The sequence below is a fragment of the Halyomorpha halys genome, unplaced genomic scaffold (assembly GCF_000696795.3).
Source record: "Halyomorpha halys isolate HHAL.00 unplaced genomic scaffold, Hhal_1.1 Scaffold98.1, whole genome shotgun sequence".
NCBI classification, from domain to species: Eukaryota; Metazoa; Arthropoda; class Insecta; order Hemiptera; family Pentatomidae; genus Halyomorpha; species Halyomorpha halys.
In genome coordinates this window covers 2,346,121-2,371,037 of record NW_027107309.1, presented here as the reverse complement: position 1 = coordinate 2,371,037, position 24,917 = coordinate 2,346,121, and the positions used below count along the sequence as shown (strand labels likewise).

Here is a 24,917-nt window from a genome sequence, read left to right as displayed (position 1 = left end):
TATAAAATAATATTAAACAGAGGAAACAGAAAATGGACGAATGACAGAAAAGACGGATGAATAAGATTATATAAAGACTAACAAAAAAAAACAATGTACCATAGGGAAAACAATATTTTCAGAGTATTCCAGCCAAATGAAGCAAGGTAAATTCCGTCATGAAACCTTGCGCAACAAACAATTCTACAATAAGATATCCAACATCAACACAACAAATGACATCAACAAAAACTGCTGTGGTAGACGTCTTGCGCAAGCGCTGACAGAACACTGAGGAGTATAGTTATGCAAGATGCATGTTGTCAGGCGAAATTCCGTCAAAGGCGTTAATACAATGTAATTTTTGAAAAATTGTTCAAGAAGAGTGCTTAAGTCGAATCGGAACAATTTTAATTTTTAATCGAAATTCAAAAACATAGGGGTATAAAAATCATCATGAAATTTCAATTAGTTATTAACACGTGAGTAAAGAAAGGCTCTTGGGGCGTCCACACGTTCTTTTTTTGGTATGACAGTATATATATATATATATATATATATAAACTTCTTCTCCTATATTACTAAAGAATCCTTGAAAGGCCTATTAAATGTACTACTTTTTTACTGGCTCCAGAAAAATTATTATCGAATCAGTAACATTCCTAGGTGCTGCTACAAAACGCACTAGTCCTATCCAATCCTCAGTTTAATTCCTTACGGAACCAGACATCATTTCTTCCATTATAAATTCCCTAATCAACAAAATCCTTTAATTTCCAATCTTGCTTCCTCTTCTATTCCTGACAATCCTCCGTTTGAAAAGAATATGGCATCGAGACCTTCTAGTGTAGAGATATGATTAGTGTGCTATCAATGGGTAGTTTCTCTACATGCCTGTATTACTCCATTTTGATCCAACATCAAATTTACTAAATGTTTTTTTTATGTAAATAAATTATTTTTATGTAAAAATATTATTAATTTACGCCATTTTGATAACGGATTAAGGATAGAATTCATAAAAAAGCTCATATTCATGGTATACCTCTGGTTATGAGAAAAGTATTATAACAAGACAATTTGGTGCTAAACACAAGAGTGAAAATTTTCTTTAACCAGTAAATGCTTCAGCAAAGTGAAATTAACTTTTCACTTTTTTTTTTTCCTCTTTCCAAAGTTATTTCCTTAAAAGGCTTTTCTTTTCTAAATTAGATTTTCTTCTGAAATTAGCGGGTTTTTTCAAAAAGATCATTAATTGAGTAAAAAAAATAAAGGGAAAATTATTATAATGATTATAGTTGAACGTGGATAATATATATGAGGAGAAGATGATTAATAAATAATTTAAAAAAAACATATTTACTAGTGCCAACGTTTCGGTCAGAATTTTTAGCCTTCATCAGGGCTAAGAATAGAAAACAAGATAACAAACAATGAGTGATGAAAGGATATATAAAATGATTAGAGTGAATAATTGTACAGAATGAAAATAGATAAAAATAAAGTAATGAAAGAAGTGGGAAATAAAACGCATATATAGGTAATTAAATATGTAAGTAAAATAGAATAATTAATGAAATAAAAATATAAATTTATATAATGCAAAGGAAGAACTAAATATGAATATTTTAATGTAATTATAATAATTAAGAATTAAAGTTATGGAAAAACAAAGAGAAAGAAAACATATGTAACATATAATATTTTACTTATATAATGTAGAATAAAGAAATCAAATATAAAGTAAAGTAAGACAAGAAAATTATGAATTATTAAAGAAAATTATCATGACTACTATTTAATTCTATTAAAAAAAATATTATGATTGTCACGAAAATTAATATGAAAAACAGAGGAAGTAACAACGACAGTACAGTTATGAAACAACGTAAGTGATTCTAACATGAATTTTCAGGAGACAAAAAAAGTTCAACAACACTCAAGCTTCCTGAGCAAACAGCTGACATTACAAATGACAACAGATAACGTAATTAAGATAAAAATTACGTACTCCACTCCTAAGCAAATCCTTTTATTTTGATAAAAAAATACAAAGTTATATCTGCGTGCTTCTGTCGTCGGAATTGCTGATACTGAACAACCTCTGAAAATGAACTAGTGTCCATTATTAAGTTACATCAATTTATTGTATCAACAGACAACTAATGATTAAAAATTAATATTTTGAACAATGACTTAAACAATTACGGGGATATATAAATAATAAACTATAGATTATATAGTGGATAATATGTTGAGATAAAGGGCAAGGGAAAGGCAGACAAGGTGATAAAAACACAGTCCACGTTTTGCTGTAACACAAATGAAAATTTAATATAATAAACAGAAGAAAATGACAGATTTAAATCCAACTGGTCACGTTGTGAAAGATAACGTATAATAAATTGATAACAATTGATCCTTAACAAGCAAAATTTACATAATATTGCTGAAAATAAAGATTTGAATTTGTTCAAGATTTCTTTGGTATTTTTACATTAAAAATAAATCAATACATACCGGAACATTTCGTCAAATAGATCCTGGGAGCAAAATAATTAAAATATCCTGAGACTGTTTTATTTTATATCACGATGTGTGAAAATAATATTGGAGAAGTATTCCCAAAAAAACTTGTTTTTATCTTAGATTAATGGAAACAACAAAAGATTAAAAAATATAAGCTTTTTAATTAGATTTTTAAATGTTAAGATTGCTAATTATAAAAAACAAATAACATCAAATTTCGACATTTAATGCTCCTTTTTAAATTTATCCAATTTCGAAGTTTTTCGACTTGGAAACTCTTTTCCAATGAGCCTCTGGTCATTTCCTTTTTCCATCCATATAAGTAACCATTACATTATTTTATAAGGGTAAAACCACAAACAAGAAAAACAGTTTTCAAAAAGGCAAGTACTATAATAGTAAAATGTTTGACTATCTTTTGAGATTGCACCATGCAAGAGGCATCAATGGAAAAGCCTCTGAATTAAAAGAGGCCAAACCACCTCATAACTAAGTCAGATGGAACACGATATTTCCAAACTTGACACTAAATGGCCTCTGAAAATCAGCTGGAGTAGACAGTTATTTTGAATATAAAATGGCCCTAAACAACTTGGAACAAGGTATAGGAGGAAACGCCAGCCTCCTTCCAGAAACTAAACGGTCCATTATCTCCAAGATAAAGACTCCGAGGTCCTTACGAAAGAGGATCCGCCGCGATATTAGACGAGCAGATGGCGATGCGGTCAGATGTCGGGGGTAGCAGCTGCCAGCCTGGTTTCCAGTTCCATTCCCTTCATCATCTGGCCGATAAATAAAAAAAAGGGTCAGCGAAAAACAAGGAATTATATCGCTTAATTTACGAGCGCTATGGGGGAACTATAGAGTCGGCTTTTCCCTACTAGTCTTGTTTTCAAGGCAAGGTGATGGTAGCACCTGCAAGAATGCATCTATCCTGACCTGAAGGATGTAGTTCAGTCCTTCATAGTTCAGATCATAGTCAACACCACAAACAATAGTGGAACACACCTGGAATATAAAATCATTTCAAGCCCACTTCTCATGACCAGTAGTAGAATAGGCTATACCAATAACATTCGACACCGAATGGCTTTCGATGACTAATCATGAAATGCGATTCCAAGCTGTGAACAATTGTAATAACCCTAATAACATGCTGCGTTAAACTCTTAAACTAAAATAGTAATGTTCCGCTTACTTAGAAACAGATTTGCTTGCTACCAAGGGTTTCGTCATGACTAGCGAATCAAATTGAGCAAAGTAACTAATAGTTTTATTCTTCAACGACGTACAGTTCCACCGTATAAGCGGTTGTAGTACCTTCAAATATTATTACTTGTACTGCGGTAGCCATTAGAAAAGTACTTGTACAATGTAGATCAATATGAACATTAGTGTGTCAATGTGTACACTCAGTGGGCAGGGGGGAATCTGAACAGTTTTTTTGTAAACAGCGTAATGGAACTGATTTTTATTTTTATTTACATTTTGAGGTACAGCTATTAAAACAAAGATCTCAGATTTTTTTAAACAAATATTGTAAAATAAGGTATATATACACTTCATAAATTCATTAAGTGTTCATTTTAAACATATGAAGAAAAAAATGTAGATTTTCGTTTTGAAATCATTTGATTTCAATCACTTAACGTAAAAAAAAAAAAAAAATACTGAATACTTTATCTTAACTGTTTTGTTAGATAATATAAAACACACTTTTTTTTTATTTATTTATTATACCTGAGGTTTAATAACATTATTTTTATATTTTAGAAATTTATGTATTTATTTATTTTATTATTATTATTTTATTTTTCTAGATAACGTAACACACTATAAAAAAGGTGAAAAATGAAAAAGTTTCATTTTTTTAACGATTGAAATTTATCGTTCATTGAAAATATCTTAATAAACTAATTTTTAAAAATCAATACATAGTTGGTTCAAATGAACATTAAGATGATGATAAAAAACAGGGAAGTCACTTTTTGTTTTGTTTTTTTAATCGATTTACTACAATGGTTTCATAATGAAAATGTGCTACATGTTTATTAAATTTTCTTTACCCTTCAATTGCTAAGACAATAAAAATAAAACTACAAACTATAACAGACTGGATACAACCATCATAATTAGGGACAGGTTTTCTAATTTTTTTTCTATAGCTTCATCTAAATCTGGACAGAATATCTCGAACCATGAAAAGAGCTTACGATTAATACTAGTACTATATAGAAATCGCGCGTTTTAAGGTTACAGCATCAAAATCTCATATTTTGAGGAAGCACGAAATTGTATTATTTTTTTTAAAATATGAAATCGTTCTTTGAATTTACAAAGTTGCCTATGAATCATGAAAAACATCAACCTTACTAATAACATAAATGATTAGTCCTATTTTAACGCGATGTCCGGAAAATAGAAAAAAAAACCGAAATCCCTCTTTACTACTAAATCACAATTTGACGCTCACCGTAATAAAATTGACGTTTTAAAATTTCTAGAAAATAATAAAATCAAATTAATGTTTAAAAATTATTAAGATACGTTATTGTTCCGGATTTAATTAAATTGCTATATCAAATTAAAATATTAGAGATACAAGTAACGAGGAATTTCGGAATTCAGAAATATTAAATCCAATGTTTGGAGTTAATTAACGGACTAAAATACTTTCTACCTAACACCTCCCTTAAATAATCAAGTAAAATATTTCGTCCCTAAAGGGGGGTGGATCGATACCCTCTAAGGAAGGTGATGATGGGCAGACCTGTTTCAAGTAGGTATTTCATTACTTAATCATTTCTTACAACGAAATTTCATAATTACAAATTTTAATATTAAATATAATGTGTGTGATAGACACATAGTTATTTATATATATATATATATATAACTGGGTCAGAAACCCTTCAAACAATTGAGATAAATGGAAAATATATAATCTACTTTGAGACCTATAAAGAATAAGGTAAATAGTAATTGCTTTTTTCGAATTTAGTATTTTTATTATCTAAGTTATTATTTGTTTCCAACAAGGTTTCTTATCTCTTATATCTTGATCGGATAAGTATTCTGGTTCCATGGTATTGTCCTATTGTATGACAGTGTTCTGGAAAACGATTTTGTCCTCTAAGTTCTTATTAGTAAAGGCACTTAGGCTCCTTAAAGAAATTAATGTAGGAAGAATGTTATTTTCACAACTATTATAGCATTATTTTCTTAAAAGGTTTTATATCAGTGGTTTATTAAGTCATCATTTAGTCGTTTTTCCCCTGTTATTCCTTGATTATTTATAATTTCATTCAAGCGACAATTTATAATTTTCTACTATATCAAGTTATAGAATATATAAGGGTATAAACGATCTAAATTTGATAATATTTAACAAAATGTGCTTAATTATAGTGATTTTTTTTTTTAACTACATAATAAAAAGTTTTTATAATATTGTTAAGTTTTTCCAAATACAAATTTTAAAAAAGTAAATAAATTTAATCGATCCTATTTCAATAAAGAAATTTAATAAAACAAAAAACCAATAAACCTGCAGGAAAAGACAAATTTTCACAACTTTAATTAATAAAATATGGTATCTAAAAATTTGTGAAAAAAATTAATGTTTTTTTTTAATCAAAAAACAAAGTCGGTGTAAAGCCTAAGTTCCGTATCTGCAAAGTTTTCTTTGGTTTAGTTGCATTACAATGTGGTTTCCTATTCTCTCATTTATACTGAAAAGGCTAAAATGAATTACTGGCGGAATTTATTAAAATACAAAAGGATCCATTGACTTATACAGAAATTATAAATTAGCTGTTAACTAAAATCTGTAATAATAATAATAATTCAAATACAATGATATAATTTTAAGAAATTTTGAGATGTTGATTTGTTACAATATAATATTGCCTATAATAAATAGTTTTTATTGAATTTATTTTTTTAACAACTGTGAGGCCAATGGTACCCCCTAAAACTCTACAAGTATAATAATAATAATTGCTTAGACTCCGACATAGCCTTCGATAGGATAAATGATTGATAGTAGGCAATCTAAGTATGAAAGACCCCCCAGACTCCTCTACTACTTCACTAACTACACCCTACTGCGACTCCTTGTGCAAGGAAGATACCCCGGGCAAGTAGCCATTCCCCCCATCAATCCGGAGCTAATCTCTCCATTCAGCTGGGTTTCCCTCCGAGTTACTGCCACGTGCTGTCAACAGGGTCAAAGCTCCTATATAAAGATCGTCATTACCATCAAGGACTTTTTTTTTCTCTTCACATCCTGGAAAAGGATAATATATTCTTCGAGTTCCTTTTAGTGTCCACGCTTGAGGTAGTACTTATAATGCTGACTGGACAATCGGCGTTCAACTTCTCGGTATACACTGTATCATTACATAAAAACTTAATAACAGCGTAGGGCTCAAATTACATTTACAAATTATATTTGATTTATACAATAAGATTTCAAAATAACGGAAAATAATATTCGACTCCATATTCCAATGATGATAAAAAAAAAAAATTACTAATTATAAGCAATGAAGTGGAATAAAATTATAAACGGACGCTCATTCAGTAATTGACTCCACTTCATTTTATAATAACGGCATCGTTATAACAACCTCTACTCTTAAAAAAAAATGAAATTAAAACGATGAAAAGTAAAATTGCTGCACAAAGACTGAAAATCGTTTCGAACGATTAAAGCTCTTTTGGCATATATAACCTACTTCAGAAACAATTTCTGACAGAACAAAAAAGAGAAAAAAAAAATTGAGGTGAAATCGCAATACCTATATAATGGCTTACTATATATTCCATGTATCGGTAAGTCAAGTAATAAGTACTAGGGGCTCGTATTATTCTAATTATTTTATATCTCAATATCTCGGCGAAGTTTAACTATCTAAAGTATATCGTTGCAAAACTTATGAAATAAATTAACTGTTGTTATTTTTAATTATCAAGGTCGTACTATGAAAATTCAAATAGTTGTATGACTTTTTGAGTTTTTTTTTTTCTTTGACTGCACCCGGACCACCTTCCTTTTAATACAAGGCCAATCATAGATATTCCAGTATGTTCCAAAAACTTATAAAGTTAGAATCTCGCCCAAGGAATATTTCTAAACATTATGCATTTTCACTTGTTTATTTCACATTTATTTGTTTCAACTGTTCGTCCCCCCCCCAAAAAAAAAGGATAAAAGAACTAAAGCGATAAAAAAAAACACATATTCTGTTATTATATATTGTTACTTGTTATGCCTATGTAGTTTACCATTAAAAAAAAAATATCCGACCAGATTAGAATAAATATGCTGTGTAGTTAGCAACCCAATGAAGTTGGGCAGCACTTATTTGTTGTATTTAATAAAGTTTTTCTCCTTATTATAGTATATAAGCAAAATTTTCGAACAAATTGGTATCTATCTTTTGGAAGTTAATCATATATACCAAAAATTGTGACAAAAATTGAAATATATTTACTAACTCCAGAAATATGAGGAGAAGAAGGGGGAAGAGAAATCTGTTTTCTTGGAAATAAATATTAATTTTAAATAATAAAAAATAATAATATAGCTTTTTATAATAATTAAACTAGAATTTTTATTTTTTAAAATATATTTTTGAGATACTTTTTCAAAGAGAAATGTTAAGACTTAATTACGAGAAATAATGTTAAAAGTGCTTAGGAGTTGATAAAATTATCAACTAAAAATCTCATTTGAAAAATTAGTAGCGAAAATAGTAGTCAAAGTAAAAATAAAAGTAGTCTGCTAAGTGAAAGTTGTGTGATGTGCGCACCGCACCAAATTAATATAGTTAATAAAACCCGAAAACAAATAAGGTAAATTCCTTTTAAAACGTGAGCAGGATTTAATTTGTGACCATTTCTGTAAAATTCCACTTTCCCTCATACCTCCAAACTTGTCTACCTAACATTTACCTTAAAGCCGTACGTCAAATAATTACCATATTTGATTATGATATTATCTATATATTTATTCTGATGAATTATTTAAATACCTAACTTTATCTGATAAGACGTCTGTCGAAGGTTACAGTAGGCCCTATTAGGTAAGAGGTTGCATAAATATACATGCGAAAATAAAACAACACAAATGGATTTGCTATGAAAGTGAAAACACATGGTTAATAGCCATTAATATTTATCATGTTACCTTATACGTCGAAGCGATGGGGAAGTTCTCAAGAATGCGACCTGTATACCTGAGAATTTTTTTTTTTTTTTAAAAAGTAAAGGATACATTTCTTGAAAGAAGTCCAAGTGTGGGGGTTGAAGGATATCCAGTGCAGATAGTAGCTGTAACAGAAAAACAAAAACATAAGTTAAATGTTTATAAATAAAAAATATTTTTAAATTAGCAATGCTTAGTAACAAAAATAAAAAGATTAAATCAGATTTACCATAATTTAAATTTAATAAATTAACTAACTGTTTTCAGGAACCATTTTGGTAATTTTACACACAAACACATTTGATCCAAATTTGCTCTCAACATTTATTTTCAAAAACTCTCCAACGTTTCGGCCCTACGGCCATTTTCAAGGTGACAACGTATAAAAATTTGTTTTTATATTAATTACATAATTTCCTCACAACATACTAGTGTTTTTGACTATACCTTAATTATTGATGTCATTCTCTAAAATTTTCCTACAGGCTGTTTGCCCATGTCATATCTTTAAAACAAATTAAATATTATAACAGTTTCAAACATTGCTTTTAAATTGATTATTTACTTACAAAACTTTTTATATTTTAAACTTGAAACTGTTTCACATAAATTATTGTCTCTATTTATTCTTACTAACATCATTCGTAACAGAACCTTGATTATAAACAATAAATTAAAATTTAACGTTGGTTAAACTGTAAAAAAAAATAATTTTAGTGATAACAGAGTCCTAACCTGTTGAACGTAGGTTAGGTGTTAGTAATTAGGTTAGATGTTAGTAAGATTATTGACAGTATAGTAGCAAGAGACTATTGTTTATGTGAAAAATTTCAAGTTTAAAATATTAAAACATTTGTGTAATAAATTTAATAAATAATAAATTTAAAACCAATGTTTGATTATGGCATGATTTCAATATTTAATTTGTTTTAAAGATACGACTTGGGCAAAACTTAAAGAAAAAAAAACTGCAGGAAAAATTTTAAAGAATATGACATCAGTATTTAAGGTACAGTCAAAAACATTAATATGTTGTGAGGAAATTATTTAATTAATATAAGAACAAATTTTTTATATACTGTCTCCTTGAAAATGGCTTGGGGGCCAAAACGGAGAGTTTTTGGAAATAAATGTTGAGAGTAAATTTGGATCAAATATGTTTGTGTGAATTATAAACCACTCTCAAACAATCAACATAATAAATCATTAATCCATTTTGGTAATGTTCATTGTTAACAAATTATTTTAGGATTAATACTAAAAATATTTTATGCAATCAGATTCAATTTTAGTTTGCGTTAAAATATAGAGAAAGAAATGTTCGAGGTCGAAAAACTTTTCCAAAAAAGGAAAACTGCGATGGGAGACACAGATACAAGAGATCTAGATTTTCGAGAGTCTAGAAAGCGTGAAAGACTGTTAGATACGCTCTCTGCAATAACAGATACTGACCAAGACATAACGACAGCACAGGCACCGACATCAGGTCATTACCTAACTACAGGCTATTCCGACAATCGGACATCTTGCAACATATCAGAGAGAATAAAGGAAAGTAAAGAAAGAAAAACTAAGCATATAGTATATGTAATTATAAAACCAAGAAAAGCAACTACTATAAGTTCTGTTACAAAAAAACAATTATAAATTTAATAATCCTTTGACTGGAAGAATCTTAAGGTATTAACTTGATTTATTGAATGATAACACTTTCTTCCTTCTTACTGTATAATAATTTATTACTTATTACATAGCAACGTTTCGGGAGATTTCCCCCATCTTCAGGCTGCTGATAACAAAACTTATCTTTAACATATAATTATTCTCCCATAAGTCTTATTAGCTAATATCTTCTAAAATTATTGTCATAATGAGTAAAATTTTTTTCCAAATGTCCTACATTGCAGGAGAACAATTACCTTTCTGTAGAAAGGTAATTGTTCTCCTGCAATGTAGGACATTTGGAAAAAAATTTTACTCATTATGACAATAATTTTAGAAGATATTAGCTAATAAGACTTATGGGAGAATAATTATATGTTAAAGATAAGTTTTGTTATCAGCAGCCTGAAGATGGGGGAAATCTCCCGAAACGTTGCTATGTAATAAGTAATAAATTATTATACAGTAAGAAGGAAGAAAGTGTTATCATTCACTAAATCAAGTTAAAAACAATTATATAACTGGTTGAATGAAAACTAAATTATTTTATATGGCTCCTCTGGCCAATACATGAGGATTGTAGTAAGCAACGTCGGGCGTCCATTGTAGTAATTCTAGTAAAAAATGTTTAATTGCTTTCCCCATAAAGTTTATCAGGCTCCCTAAACTAGTATATAACTCACAGAGCTCAAATACAGAATTCCCACCAAGAGTCTGAAACCTTAATTAATTAAAACAAGGAAAGGTCACCTCCAATCACCAACGATTCAATCGAACATTACGTGCATTAGCAAAATCTTGCTGCTTTGAATGTGAGTGGTATTCCAAGGGCTTCACTGCACTCTCGAGAATATCATCCAAGTAGTTACTTGCTCAAGTTTTGGTACTGTATTCACAAAAATGAAGCTTTGTGGTACCGTCAACGGGGATTACATTACTTCACCTGGTGAAAAAAGTTTCATATTTGAAATTAAGCGTGTTTGCAAGATTGGAAAAGATGCAAAAATACATCTTCTCGATAAAGGTCGGTAGTTCGACAGTTTTCTTATGCTTTATGTTCAGGAGATAGACATTCCTTCCCTTTAAAAGGGAAGTAGAGGGAAAGCGAGAGGGTTTGACCATGCACTCCGATTTACGTATAGATTAACAGGAATCTTCGCATTGAAACCTAAACTCAAACAGAAGGCAGCCGATGGTTGGCTCCTACTTCTCTGTTACGCCTCTGGAGTTTATCATAAGACTCGCCATTTTGGCTTCACTTTTCTTGGAAGCTTACTCTTTCCATTACATTCCTTCCTAGAAGTTTCTGTTAGCGGGGTTATAGCTGCTTGAGTAATAGAGATAGAAAAAACAATCTTCTAAAGGTATTTCATAAATTTGAATTTCTTGAAAATTTAACATCTATCAATGTTTCAGATTAAGACAACAACTTTTTCTTTATCCCGGTCAAGCGTTACTATGAGAATAACTGACACTTCAGACTTCGGGTTTAAGTATACAACCTCCTATTTACACCACAAAGAAAAACAAAAAGAAAAATATAATTCAAATCAGAATTAAAAATAAAAATCATACATTTATGGAACTCCAGTTATCACAGAATCTATTCTACTATACAAGGCCAGGAACTAAATTTTATCTCCACAATACGTTCCTCCAAAACTTCTCCCAATTCAGGAATTCTAAAAGGATGGATAAAAGTAACCCTTGTTGACGGTACCATCACTGAGCCAGGAGATTGTAACCTCGTTTCACTCTCCAATCTTCTCTTGGGCTTCCCAGGAATTGTGTGCATATACTTTGTCATTCTGAAGTGAAAGCAGTTGACAATATCTACAGGAAGTACCATATGTTGAATTACTGGTGTTTATACGGCCAGAAATAGCCATTACATAAGCCATTAAATAACTTAATTTTTAATTTGTGTTATACACATAAACAAATTTTTATGTCAAAATATCATCCATGTCAATTTTTACTAACTTTTTCCTTCTAATAAAACCTATGGAAAAAAACGTGTAGGTTATATGGCAAAAAGTAATTTAGTTATGCCGCGCCGAAGAATAACATGATGAGAAGTCCTTAACGACCTATGATTTATAAACATGCACAAATCCATCATCTAATTCTTTGATTGTAACGAATGGAAAATCTTTCATTACTAAGCAAAAAACTCAAAGTTGATTAAGTTATCAATCATATCAGATAGGAATATGATTAATGATGCTAATGAAGTTCATACCAAAAGGGCATTCGTGCATAGGTGTATACATAATGCACATATAAAATAAACAAATAAGCTGAGCAGAAAAATATATAGATAATAAACAAAAAACAACTCCATTAGGTTTTTCTTGAAATATACTAAATATTTAAGGAAGAATAATAGCATGTAAGATTTATGGTATTAAGATATTTGGCATAATCATGCATGAGACAACTGAATTACTTTATCTCGTCAAGTTTTAGGCAAATAGGCAACATTAATTACGTGAATTATTTCTATCTTGTTTTTTTATGTGACGAATCCCTGCAAAGTGGGGAGCGTTGTTTAATAGTATATATTTTTATTTTATTGTTTTTAGACCTTTATTGACCGCCACTCGGACTTGTTTGTTTGTTTGTTTGTTTTTGTTTAGAGGCGCCAAACTTCATTGGTCATCAACGTCACTTATATATTATTTAATTTTGCTAATATTCGTTAAACTTTATTTATTTTTTAATTTGATTATTTATTATTTTATTTTTACTTTTTTTTTTCTTCCGATAAGTTATATTTTTGTCAGTAAATTTTGTGATTTTAAAAATTACCGCCACTCGGACTATCTTCCTACTTCATACGGTCAACTATCTTCTTCTAAACAGAAGATTATAAGTTTACTCTCTAAATAATACAATCATGTTTTAAGCTAAAGTTATATTTATAAAAAAAAAAAAGAAAAAAGAAAAGAGAGATGAGTGGAAGTGTAGCCACAAAAAATTAAATATTTAAAAACCCTGTTTTATTCGAGTTGGAGGTTTTTTATGATTACTATAAAATTTTCCGAAGTAGAGAATGTTAATTTAGACCCCTCAAATATGGGGAATAGTAATATAATAATCAAAAACGGTAAAGTTATCTAGGTAATCAAACATTGCCTTTATCAGCTGAAGGAAAGCACGGTACGATGTTTTCAACAATATTCTGCCAGCGATAACGGCTCGCCTCGATTACAGTTACGACTCAGCAGTTCCACGTGAAACAGTCCCAGGAGCTTTATCTCGTCGAGAAAGCATAACCACCGTCACTGATAGGATCTCTCCAGTCATTCAATTTGTCCTTCGGAGCGGTTTTATTGTTGGAAATTACAGCGACCTCAACGCAATTGCAGGCCCCGATAGAGTGCACCCGTGAGGACTGCAATAGCACCTGGAGGTTGGAGCGTCATAGGGAAGAAGAGGATTTAGCGGTTTACCTATTTGCCTTTAACGACATTAGATAAGACGCATGCGAGTCATCAAGGCAATCGATCATGTCCACCAGCTAGTACAATAGCCCAAGAGGAAAATATTTCAGCAGAATTATTAAGATTGTGGCGTTTATCTTCGTAGGAGTTGTGTAGTTGGTATAATAAATTGATTTTTAGATGTTTAGACAAAATTTCATTTGTAAAATTAAAATTCAGATAGTAATATCATAAAATCTACCTCTTAGAAGCATACTTGTTATTAACTACTTTATAGTACATTAAATTTTCTTTAATTTGATTGCTGGCAGACATCTGAACATCTAATAGTTCCTGAGATATTCATTTTGTATTGCCCTAACGATAGAATGAAAGGAGAGGAGTGCACCAATAAGGAATGATAAAAAAGTGAGTATGTAGATATAACATAATTTCCGTTATGAAATTCAAATTTTTGACTGATTAAGAGAAGAATATAATTGAATGAATTGCAATACACCTAAATGAAGATTATTATTATGGTGGATTATTGTTGTATCTAGGTTATTAAAGTACATGAATATGGGACAACAGTCCCGAAACGTTGTGCTACAACATGTTAATTTAAAATAAATTACATTCAAATTGAAAGATTTTTAACCTCAAAAAATTTTTATTGCAAAAAAAACCATCATTTTGTATTGTCCTAACTATTTTGTTATGTATTTTGTTATGTTATTATCAATTTTGTTTAGTGATTATACGTAGTTTTCATTAAATTAATAAAAATCAAGATACAATAACTAAGAATACTGTAAACAGGGTAGGAATATAAGATGAAATATTATCTAGGATTATAATAGTTTGGTTGTGGTTATAGTTTAGTTTATGACTGTAACTGTAATAGTATAGCCCGATTATAGGTTCCCATTATATTTTATGTCATCATACATTCCTACACTGTTTAGAATACTCTTAGTTTCCATATCTGATTTAAATCCTGCAAAGTGGCACAAAACAATGGTGCATAATAAATAGTTTTGCACTATTTGATGTACTTAATTAACCACAATCTTCCCAATTACATACGGCCAATTAGTAATCTTCTTAAAATCATTATATCGCCATTCATTAACCATAAACATTTCTCAAAATATTTGGAAGTTCCTAGTATCCTCTCTTAGTTCTTCCAACATAAACTTGTTTGCCCTATGGCTTGGTCTAAGGAGGGTTTTCTGCTGGGCTAGAGACGAAGTTAAAGAAATATATAAATTTGTCATTAAATATATCTTCATGTTCACAGCGCTCTGGTGTCTCCTTTTGGTATACGGGAGTAAAGTAACTTTACACTACTTTCCAACGAGTATACTTCCATGGTGTCATTTTTTAAAGTTCTTTTCATGTCCTTAGAACTAAAAAACCTCTCTTAAGATATTCACTTTGTGTTCCTCAAACCACTCTCTAAATAAAAGATTTCAAGCTATTAATTTATAAATACCCTCTTGGAGAACCACCTCTCCAGTAAATCCTTTGTCATTCCTGCTAACTCCTTTTGGAATTCTTTACCCATCTCTATTTATCGATCCTTCTCTCCTCTTCCCTTTTAACATCAATTACTTCACTTGGTTCGTGTTCAAAAATGCGCATCAATTTAAAAAAAAAACAACAATAATGTACTATTCTGTCTTTCCATGTTAATTTAAAACATTTTTGAACCTTACTATCTCAGTTTTAAGATTCATAGGCACAGTTGTTCTATTGTTATAGAATTAGAAAAATTTGAAATTTTATTGAGCTATATCCGCTCTTTTTTGAATGACAGGTGTTAAAGCCCCATAAATGGGATAAAAAATAGAAAACAAGTACTTTTCATATTGTATAACAAGTTAGGTTAAGACAACTTTTTCCAAAATCTTTTTTTTTTTCTCCCTCTATAAGAAGTCAATTATGTATTTTCTTAAATCCATGACGTGAAATCCGCCACTCCCGCCCTCCGTGGCAGCCTTAAATATCTGACTTTCAAACATCAAACAAACAGTTACTACGAGTAGGTTGGTCGAAGTACGACATGTCACAATCTCACAAGAGGAGATCACAACAAAAAAAAGGACATCCTACAAGACTACACTGTATAGGAAAAGTTTTGAGAACAAATTTATTTCAACTAAACTACAGATTCAAATGGACCATAAATATTATATTTTCGCTTTCATCAATATATAAAAGATACTCATTTTTCGTCATATCTTTATGACTACTTCCTGTATACGCGACGTATTTGAAATCGAAATAAAGCCGTTAAACGGTTTGCCGGCTACCTCCTCCCAACTTCTCCACGCTTCCGCTTCATTGTTGCCTTCTGTTCAACCGTTTGCTTTGAACAGGTAGGTTGTCCTTACTTGTTCTTTGCTCATTTATTATCATTATTATTATTATTTTTTATTTATAATTATTCTTTCATGACGTTTATTTAATCTCTACTTTCTTTTTTTCCCCCCTTCTCCATATTGTTTTTGTATTATGTACATCTCCTGAACTGTATATTTTACGTATTTTTAAAAATTTTTACTCTTGCCATTGTTACTTATTTTTATTCTTATCATTGTATCTTATCTTTGTATTTTTATTCTTATCTTTGTATTTTTATTCTTATCATTATATCTTATCATTGTATCATTTTGTATCTTTTTAGCCCAGATGAAGCCCTCCAAAGTATGGCGAAACGTCGGAAAATAAATAGTTGTAAACTATTTTTGTTTCTTTTTGACCGCAACCCTGACCATCTTCTTATATATAAAAGATACTATTATTAAAGTACAGTAAATCCCATTTTAATGAGTTTGAAGGATAACAGATAGCTATTCGATCACGTAAGGTTAAATTTAACAAGTCGACGTTATATAAGGAAACTAACTTTCCCTTCATCCTCTTCTTCACGTCATGCTCTGCTTCCTTGCTCAAGCGCTTCGACCTCGTACAGGAGATGCTTTCAATAGCGCAGTAAAACATAAAGTGCTGAGAAAAAATTAAGATCGATGAAATAGAATGAAATGTGATTTTATATTACTAAAATTTTTATTTTATTTTTATTAAATTTATTTATTGATAATTACAACTGTACATAAATACATCAAGTAAATTTGAGGAAATCATAATGATATGGTACAAGCATGTAGAGAAACTACCCAATGGTAGCACTCTAAAAACATTTTTACAATATAAGGTCTCGAGGCCATCTTCTTTTCAGACGCCTCGGAGGATTGTCCGAAATAAAAGAGGAAGCAAGATCAGAAACTAATGGGTTTGAGTGGTTAGGGAGTTTGTAATGGAAGGATTGATATCTGTTTCGGGCTAGATCGGTTACAAATGGAATATTGAGGTCTTTGTGGATAATACTAAAAATTTAAATATCGTTTACACAATAATTAAATCCTGAGTCTATTTTTTTAAATTGTTCTATTTAATTGATGCCAAGCAAATTTAAGTTATTAAAATATATTAATATCTTTTAAAATTCCCGCTTATTATTGTATAGCTTCAATGTATGAAATAATACCAATTGACAACCACGTTACAATTTTATTTATTTCTGGGAGGAGAATACAAAGTTTTACAAAAGTCGTTAATCAAAGCTTAATTGCAATATCCAATTGCATATTTTGTCATAAAACAATAACTTAGTAAAAAAATTCTTAAAAATTAATTTTAATAAAATATAATAACGTTTAATTATTTATTAATTAAATATTAAGTTGGAAACATGTAAGCAAGATTTCCATACAACTCATCAAATCAGTAACTAATAATATAAAAGTTGATTACGTATATTTAAAAATCCTTGAAAACAAATAAATAAATTTTAAAAATGGTACTCATTAAAAGATGTTAAATTTTTGAGATTAAGTAATAAAAGAAAATAATATGATGAAGGTATTCCAGACGATTAATTTTATTTTAATTATTTATCTTTGATTTTTATTATCTAGGTTGTTTACTTATTTTTTATAAATTATTTAATTTATAAATATATTTATTTTGATTAATGTTGTATCCGTATTATAATATTTATTTTTATGAATATTGTAATAACTTCTTTTTATTATTATAATTATCATTTATTTATGTTTTTTTATCATTAATAAGCATGTTAAAATACTTAAGACTTACGGTTTGATATATTGCATTAAACATTAATTAAATTGTATAAATATATTTACCAACTTTTCAGTCTCTGCTAGGCTTCATTCGTGGTAATGAGAACAAGATATAATGGTAATGTGTTTGTATCTTGGTAGCTCTACACAAACATCGGTTACTAATAAACACTTTTTCTGCTATTTTTGTACCTTTCTTGGCCTCATGTTCCTACAGACAGCTTATATCAATCAAAGTTTTTACTACTCCCAAAAAACAATATCAGATCAAAAAAAAATAATAAAAAAAGAACGACTTTCTCTATCATTATTTTATTTAACATTTCACGAAAGAAATCAGTAAGAAATATTTGTATATATCTCTATATAATTAAAAAAAAAATCTGATGAAAAAGGCATTGAAATATTCATAAGGCAGGGAGATTCGGCCATTGTTGGATGAAAATGGAGGCAATGCTGGGCTATCAATGATTCAGATATCCCCTCTCTCTTCACCGCTGTAACACCACTCTATAAACGACTTTTCACAAATCCTCATCCAATTTCTTCGTAATTCCCAATAATCACGGAATTCATATGAATCAGTTTCGAATCAGCACCGAGCTACAACCGGGATCAGCAGTACTACAGCACTAGTAATAATAAAATTGAAATATTACTGGAATAATTCATTAAGATTTAATCCACGAATAATCAATTATTTATTATTTCCTTAGGTTATTAGAAAGTCTCATGTTATAATAATAATTTAAGATTTTTTTTGTGTATTAACAGAACATGGCATAATTCTATGATTAATTAAAACTACTCTTTTCAGAATTATCGAATCAACCAAAATTTAAAGGGTTTTTTTTTATTACATAGTTTTATATTTGAAAGTGTAGGCTTAATGAGGTTCAAAAAGTTTTTTTCTATAATATTTGTAATAAATATTTAATAATAAAAAATGAATTCCACAAAAAAAAAAAAACACGATATAGTTGTATATAGTAAAAAATATATGTATAAATACAGCATGGAATCTAGAATAAAGATTGCCTTTGATAACCGAAATCAGCAGATAATCCACATGTAATAATACCTCGTAAGTCAGATAAAATTAATTAGTCCTTACAACTACATATTTAATCTTACTACCGCCTAAAAAACTTAATAAAAATAATTCTGCAAGAAAAAAAATTTATATAAATGTCTTTCAAAGGATTGCTGAAATGAAATGTCGTTGAAGTGATTTAACAATTTAATTTTTTTTTTAAATGGTGTAAATATGATATTGTTCATGTTTACGGACACAATAGATGATTGTGCGCAGAATAATAATTGTTCAAGATGATTTATTTTGCTTACTTATTTTCATTTTTATTTACCTCAGTTGTTTACTTACTTTACAATTATTTCACTCATTTCATCATTATAAAACAATCCAAATGTTTTAAAAAATGATTTGGCTAATTTACTCTTTTATGATAAAATATAAAGGTAAGTAAATTTAATACTGTATCTATGACTAAAGAATGACTTTATGGAAAGCAATGCATAACTCTAACTAGAAATAAATTATCAATTAGTACATTACGTGGCACTTGTAAACGCCATGATATACCATTAGTCATTTTGTTTTATATTTTTTTTTATTATTATTTATTTACTTTTATTTATTTATTTTTTAATTTAATATATAATATGGTAAGGTTGATTAAGTTTAGCCTTAATACTGACTGCAATTGAGAGTTGAAGACTATATAATTTTAATAAATAAAAATAAAAAGGAAATGAATAACAAATATATTATATTATATTGTTCTTATAATTCATTTTATTCACTTATATTTATTAATCTAAGGTTTTTATACACTTTTCCATTTACTGTTTCATTGTAAACTTTCACTTCACATTGTTTAAATAAACTAATTTCACTTTACATTTTTCATGTTACTTCTGTTGTCTTGACTATTACTTTTATGAATGTAGATAAATTATTTTCACGATCTATACAAAAAACAGTTGCCATCATTGTCTAATTATTATTGTTATTATATCTATGTTATATTCATTTCATTATCCTGACTATATTTTCTATCGGTATATATTATTAGTTACGTAATTTATCATTTAATTTATATTTAGTTTTTCTAAAATTATAATATTATTGTACTTATTATTATCATATTTTTATATATTTCTTGTATTATTGTCATGTTTCGTCATATTTGTATGCCTTTTTTCTGTATTTGAAATAGAAATAAAACCGTTAACGGCCACCTCCCCTCTACTCCCGCACTGTTGAATAGGTAGGTGGTCCTGATCTATTCTTTACACATTTATTATTATCATTATTAATTTTATTTTTATTTATTCTTTCACGACCTTTATTTTATCTCAACTTAGTTCTTTATTTTCTGTCTTTTTAGTATGTTACATTTTGTTTTCCCATATCAACTTATCTGTTTTGAGGTTAATTGCGTCTCCTATACCTTTTAACTTTATATTTATATTAATACTGTTTTATTTTCCTCCTTTTATTTGTATATAATTTCTATTAACTCATTTTTTACATAATATTAACCCTACCTTAATTTACCTGTTTGTATCTTATTATCTATTTCAAAATGTTCTTAGTTGTTTTTATATCCTTTTAGCCCTGTTGAAGCCCTACAAAGTGGGACGAAACGGAGCATAATAAATAGTTGTAAACTATTTTTGTTCTTTTTACCCCAATCTTGACCGTCTTCATATTTGAATAGCAAATAACTTTTTTATTGTTATAAACCACATTATTTTATAATCTGAGATTTATATATTCCATAAAAAGTTCTGCCAGTTAGCAACGGATCATCAAGTTGCAGTAAATAATGAAGGAGGCCACTCATACGTTCCAGTGCCACTTCATGACTTGGCTCTTCTTTGCCCTGCAGTGGATCTATTGTCTCGGCGGCTCTAGCTTTGTTGACAATTGGCTCATTAGTAAAGACTTCAAAGCCAGCATCATTATCGCAGTTAATCCAATTAATGATGTTGTTTACGTCATAGCTTTCCCTCCAGGAAAATTTCTCACTAATTCGGCTAATTTAGCATCATCCTGCCATACGCTAAGATGGTTCTCATTTCACTTTAAATAATCCTACAACACTTGGCAGTAGTTATCTCCAGGGCTTCCAGAGAGTTGATGGTTTAATTGATTGCAACTGCGTGGCAATTTCATACTACAACTACCCAACGTTTTAAATTATTTTCAAAAACCATAAAAGTCGAATCTAACTTTTCTTTAGATGATTATTTAAAAATCTGAGATAATCGACAAAAAAATAATCGTAAGTTGATCCTAAATTTAATCAAACTAGATAAAAATACATCGGCGTGTAACGTATCAACAATCAATAACAAATAAATTATCTTACATTATAATTGTTTTTATAAAATGGCTAGGTATAAAAAAAAAAGTTTTGAATTTATATTTAGCTGATTTAATGAAGATTTTAAAATTGACTATTAACAATAATAATTTCAGTTAATATTTTTGTTTTTAGCATTTTACACAGTTATTGCCGATTTTAACTCAGTTTATATTATTATTATTTTCGGCAATTTAGATTTTACCGAAAAAAGTTATAGTTTTCATGATAAATTCATTACTAAAAGTTAATAATCTAATATATGTTATACTTGGAGAGATTTTCTGCTTGTATAAAGTAAATAATGTACGAATAAAAATAAAATTATTGTATCCATAATTGCAGAAATAAAAATAAAATCACTGTATAAATAAAATAATAAATTTATACTTTTTTAAAATTTATTTTACAAAATATAGGTCACGTACAATTCAAACCATCAAGTATCTAAAGTTGGAGGGCAGTACTAATACTAAGATCGTGAAGCAGAGACTTTACTATAAAGAAAAGTCAAAAAAAGTACAAGCAAGTGGACATTTTACGATACAGCGGTACAAAAGTTACGGTTTTATGATATATTCAGATTTTTATAATTCGATTGTTCCAAAATCCTTTTTCGGACTTGAATGGAATGGAAATTTCTATGACTTAACACTTAGCTTAAAAGCTATTTTTGTCTAAAAAAAAAAAAAACTTTTTTTTAATGCATTATTTATGCAATTATTTACCAGTGAATATCATTCACTGCCCGCATGATCAATTTTCCTGGAGAGACTGGTAGTACCTGTAGAGTACGATAAAACAAGGTCAAGAATTGTATCTAATTAAGTTTAGCAAGTTGGAAATTGCGTATATCATTTTATTATGTAGTAATATATTAATAATAATATAAGTGGTAATGTAGTAACTAAGAAGACGTCCGATTTGAGCGTTAAAAGATATCTGAAGAATATTTTCCTTAAATTTACAAAATTAGTACCCAAGTATTGGTCGATGTGCGACATGGCTCAACTCCATTTTTGTGTTTTTCCGGGATTTATCTGTATTAAAAAAAAAAGAAAATGTAAAAAAAACACGATATTACTACTGACAAAACTCTGCTACTCGCATTTCTCCTTTTAATAATAATAATAATGAACCCGAAGGTTCGATGCCGGTATCAACAATCGCTCTCTACACACAAACAAGCCCCTCCAAACCTCTACTAAATCAGTTTTAACGCAATCCTCCCATCTACGTTTCGTTCAACCCCTCAGTTAAGTGCTTATTAACATTTTAAGGATCCGCTCGTTACTAAGCTCTACAACCTTACAGATCCATCTTATACGCCCCAATGCTATAACTTAAATTATATTTACCAGGTGCAGTTCCCTTAATTCAGTGTTGTGAAGCTTTCTAAATTCTCCTGTTAATTCATCCTATTTCAGCCCGAATATTTCATTTAATTATATTATGTTAGGTTACGTTTGACATCCATAGAGAACAGTGGAAGGATAATAATTTTGTAAATTCTAATTTTTCAATTTTTGGATAGAAAGCGCGAGCTAAGCAGTTTTAAAATTGAAAAATAACAAGCATTTTCCGCCTTTAAACTAGCTTTTATTTCCCCATCAATTTCTTTTTTTCTAGTTAACTTAGAACCTAAATACTTAAACCTATCTACCTGTTCAAACGTATTTGCTCCTACGTATATCACTGAAATTGCTGCCGGTTCTACTGCTAACCACATATTTTCTTTTATCCGTATTTATTTCAAGACCTAGTCATTTTATCCTTTTACTATCAACAAATGAAACATCACAATATATAATGGATAACCGGGTCAGGTAGAAATTCCCAACCGCATTGAACCAATTCTTAACCACAATTATTTCACTCAACGTTACTAACCATACAAAGAATGTAATATACGATTTTTATTAATAAACTTTATCATTAATAATTAAAACGACCTTACTGGACCACTATGTTTAATCAAAATCAAATCATTAAAACATGTCTAATTTTACAAACATATTACACTGAAATATTATATTCAACACATTCAATTAGTAACCTTTGTTGAAATTGAAAAACGATCACAGTTACCGGACGAGGCCGGTCGAGATAAGTAATTAATGATAAAAGTTATTCGAGAATAAACTTGGAAAATTAGCCGGACCGATGATTAATTTCTAAAAAGCAGTTTTTCATTTTCCAACTTTTAAATCTACTGGAAGTATAATCACTAATGCAACGCCGGGCCTGCTATCAATCTTGTCGTCACTTCGGGGATTAAAATATCATGTTAAGACTTATTTTGTCGTTTAAAAAAATATTTGTATTTATGTAACAAACGATATATCAAATAATAATTATCACTATTATAACTAAATAGCATTTAATTAATTAATTAAAATAGCACCTAAAAATTAAGCAAATAAATAAATAAAATATTTTTTTTTATACAAATATCAAATTTACATTGACTAAAATCTAAAAATTTCAGTTATTTTCCTAACCAAAAAAATAAGATTTCTTTAATAGAAATTAATCAACTACTAAATAAGAGAACAAGAAAAAACAAACAAAAAAAAAATCTTCCAAATGCAAATGTATCTCAAATTTATGTAGTATTACGTCCTCAGAATCTTTAACTTTTTTAATATAAATCCGTCTCTTATTTTCCCGTAATTTTATTTTATGGAATTTCGAGTTAAATGATTATCGTTTATAAAATCCAGTTTTTGAAACATAAATGTATTCAGGAAAATACTTTTTCGTAAAGGTAAGAAAAATTAGTGAATGGAATTCGATAGAATTTATACTAAACCAAGTTTACATTTAACTTTCCTTCAACTTAGACGGTATATGATTAAGTTGATACTAGACCTATGTTACGGTATATCTTAACTTGCAGCCAAATATGAGCTAACATGGACCGACCGTTTTCAAAAATTAGAAGAAAAATACGCTAACGCATTCATAGGATAAAATAGTGGAAAGTACCTGATAACATCTACATCGAACCATCTAGATAACGAAAAAATTTCGCAATATTTCTAAAAAGTAAATATGATTTTAATGTTATAAATGGTAGATTCCCACATGTTTGTATCATGTCATTATATCACTCACAGTAAATTTACTTGATGTATATATTTTTATACAGTTGTAAATAACAATAAATAAATTATTTTTTAAAAAATGTTATAAATCAACAGTCAATAGGTATAGTTTTGTTAAATTTATAACATATTTAAAAATTATTATGGGAGCATCTCATGTCAACAAGTTAAATGTTTATTGACAATATTGAATTGTATGTTGATATATTTTTAATTTGCCAAGAAAAGGGTCACACACAAGTTCGGAGGCAGGGTGTACTCCAGGAGGACTCCAGAAACCATAGGAGTAAACTCACAGCTATAGCGTAACAGAAAACAACTTTCAGCCCAGCCGTATTCGAACTAGGGATGGGATATCGAAAGAAAAATATCGATATCGGTATCGATATCGATATCGGATAGCAATATCGATATCGATATTATATCGGACCTAAAATATCGATATTTTAAAATATCGA

General features: G+C 29.1%; 1 protein-coding gene across 1 annotated transcript in view; it reads right to left on the bottom strand.

The window, feature by feature from the left end:
- The window catches only part of nmo (serine/threonine-protein kinase nemo), a 347,920-nt gene that overhangs the window by 86,484 nt on the left and 236,519 nt on the right, over positions 1–24,917 (bottom strand). Inside the window, 1 exon segment of the mRNA XM_067045596.1 lies at positions 8,789–8,844. Coding sequence (XP_066901697.1) covers positions 8,789–8,844 — 56 coding nt within the window.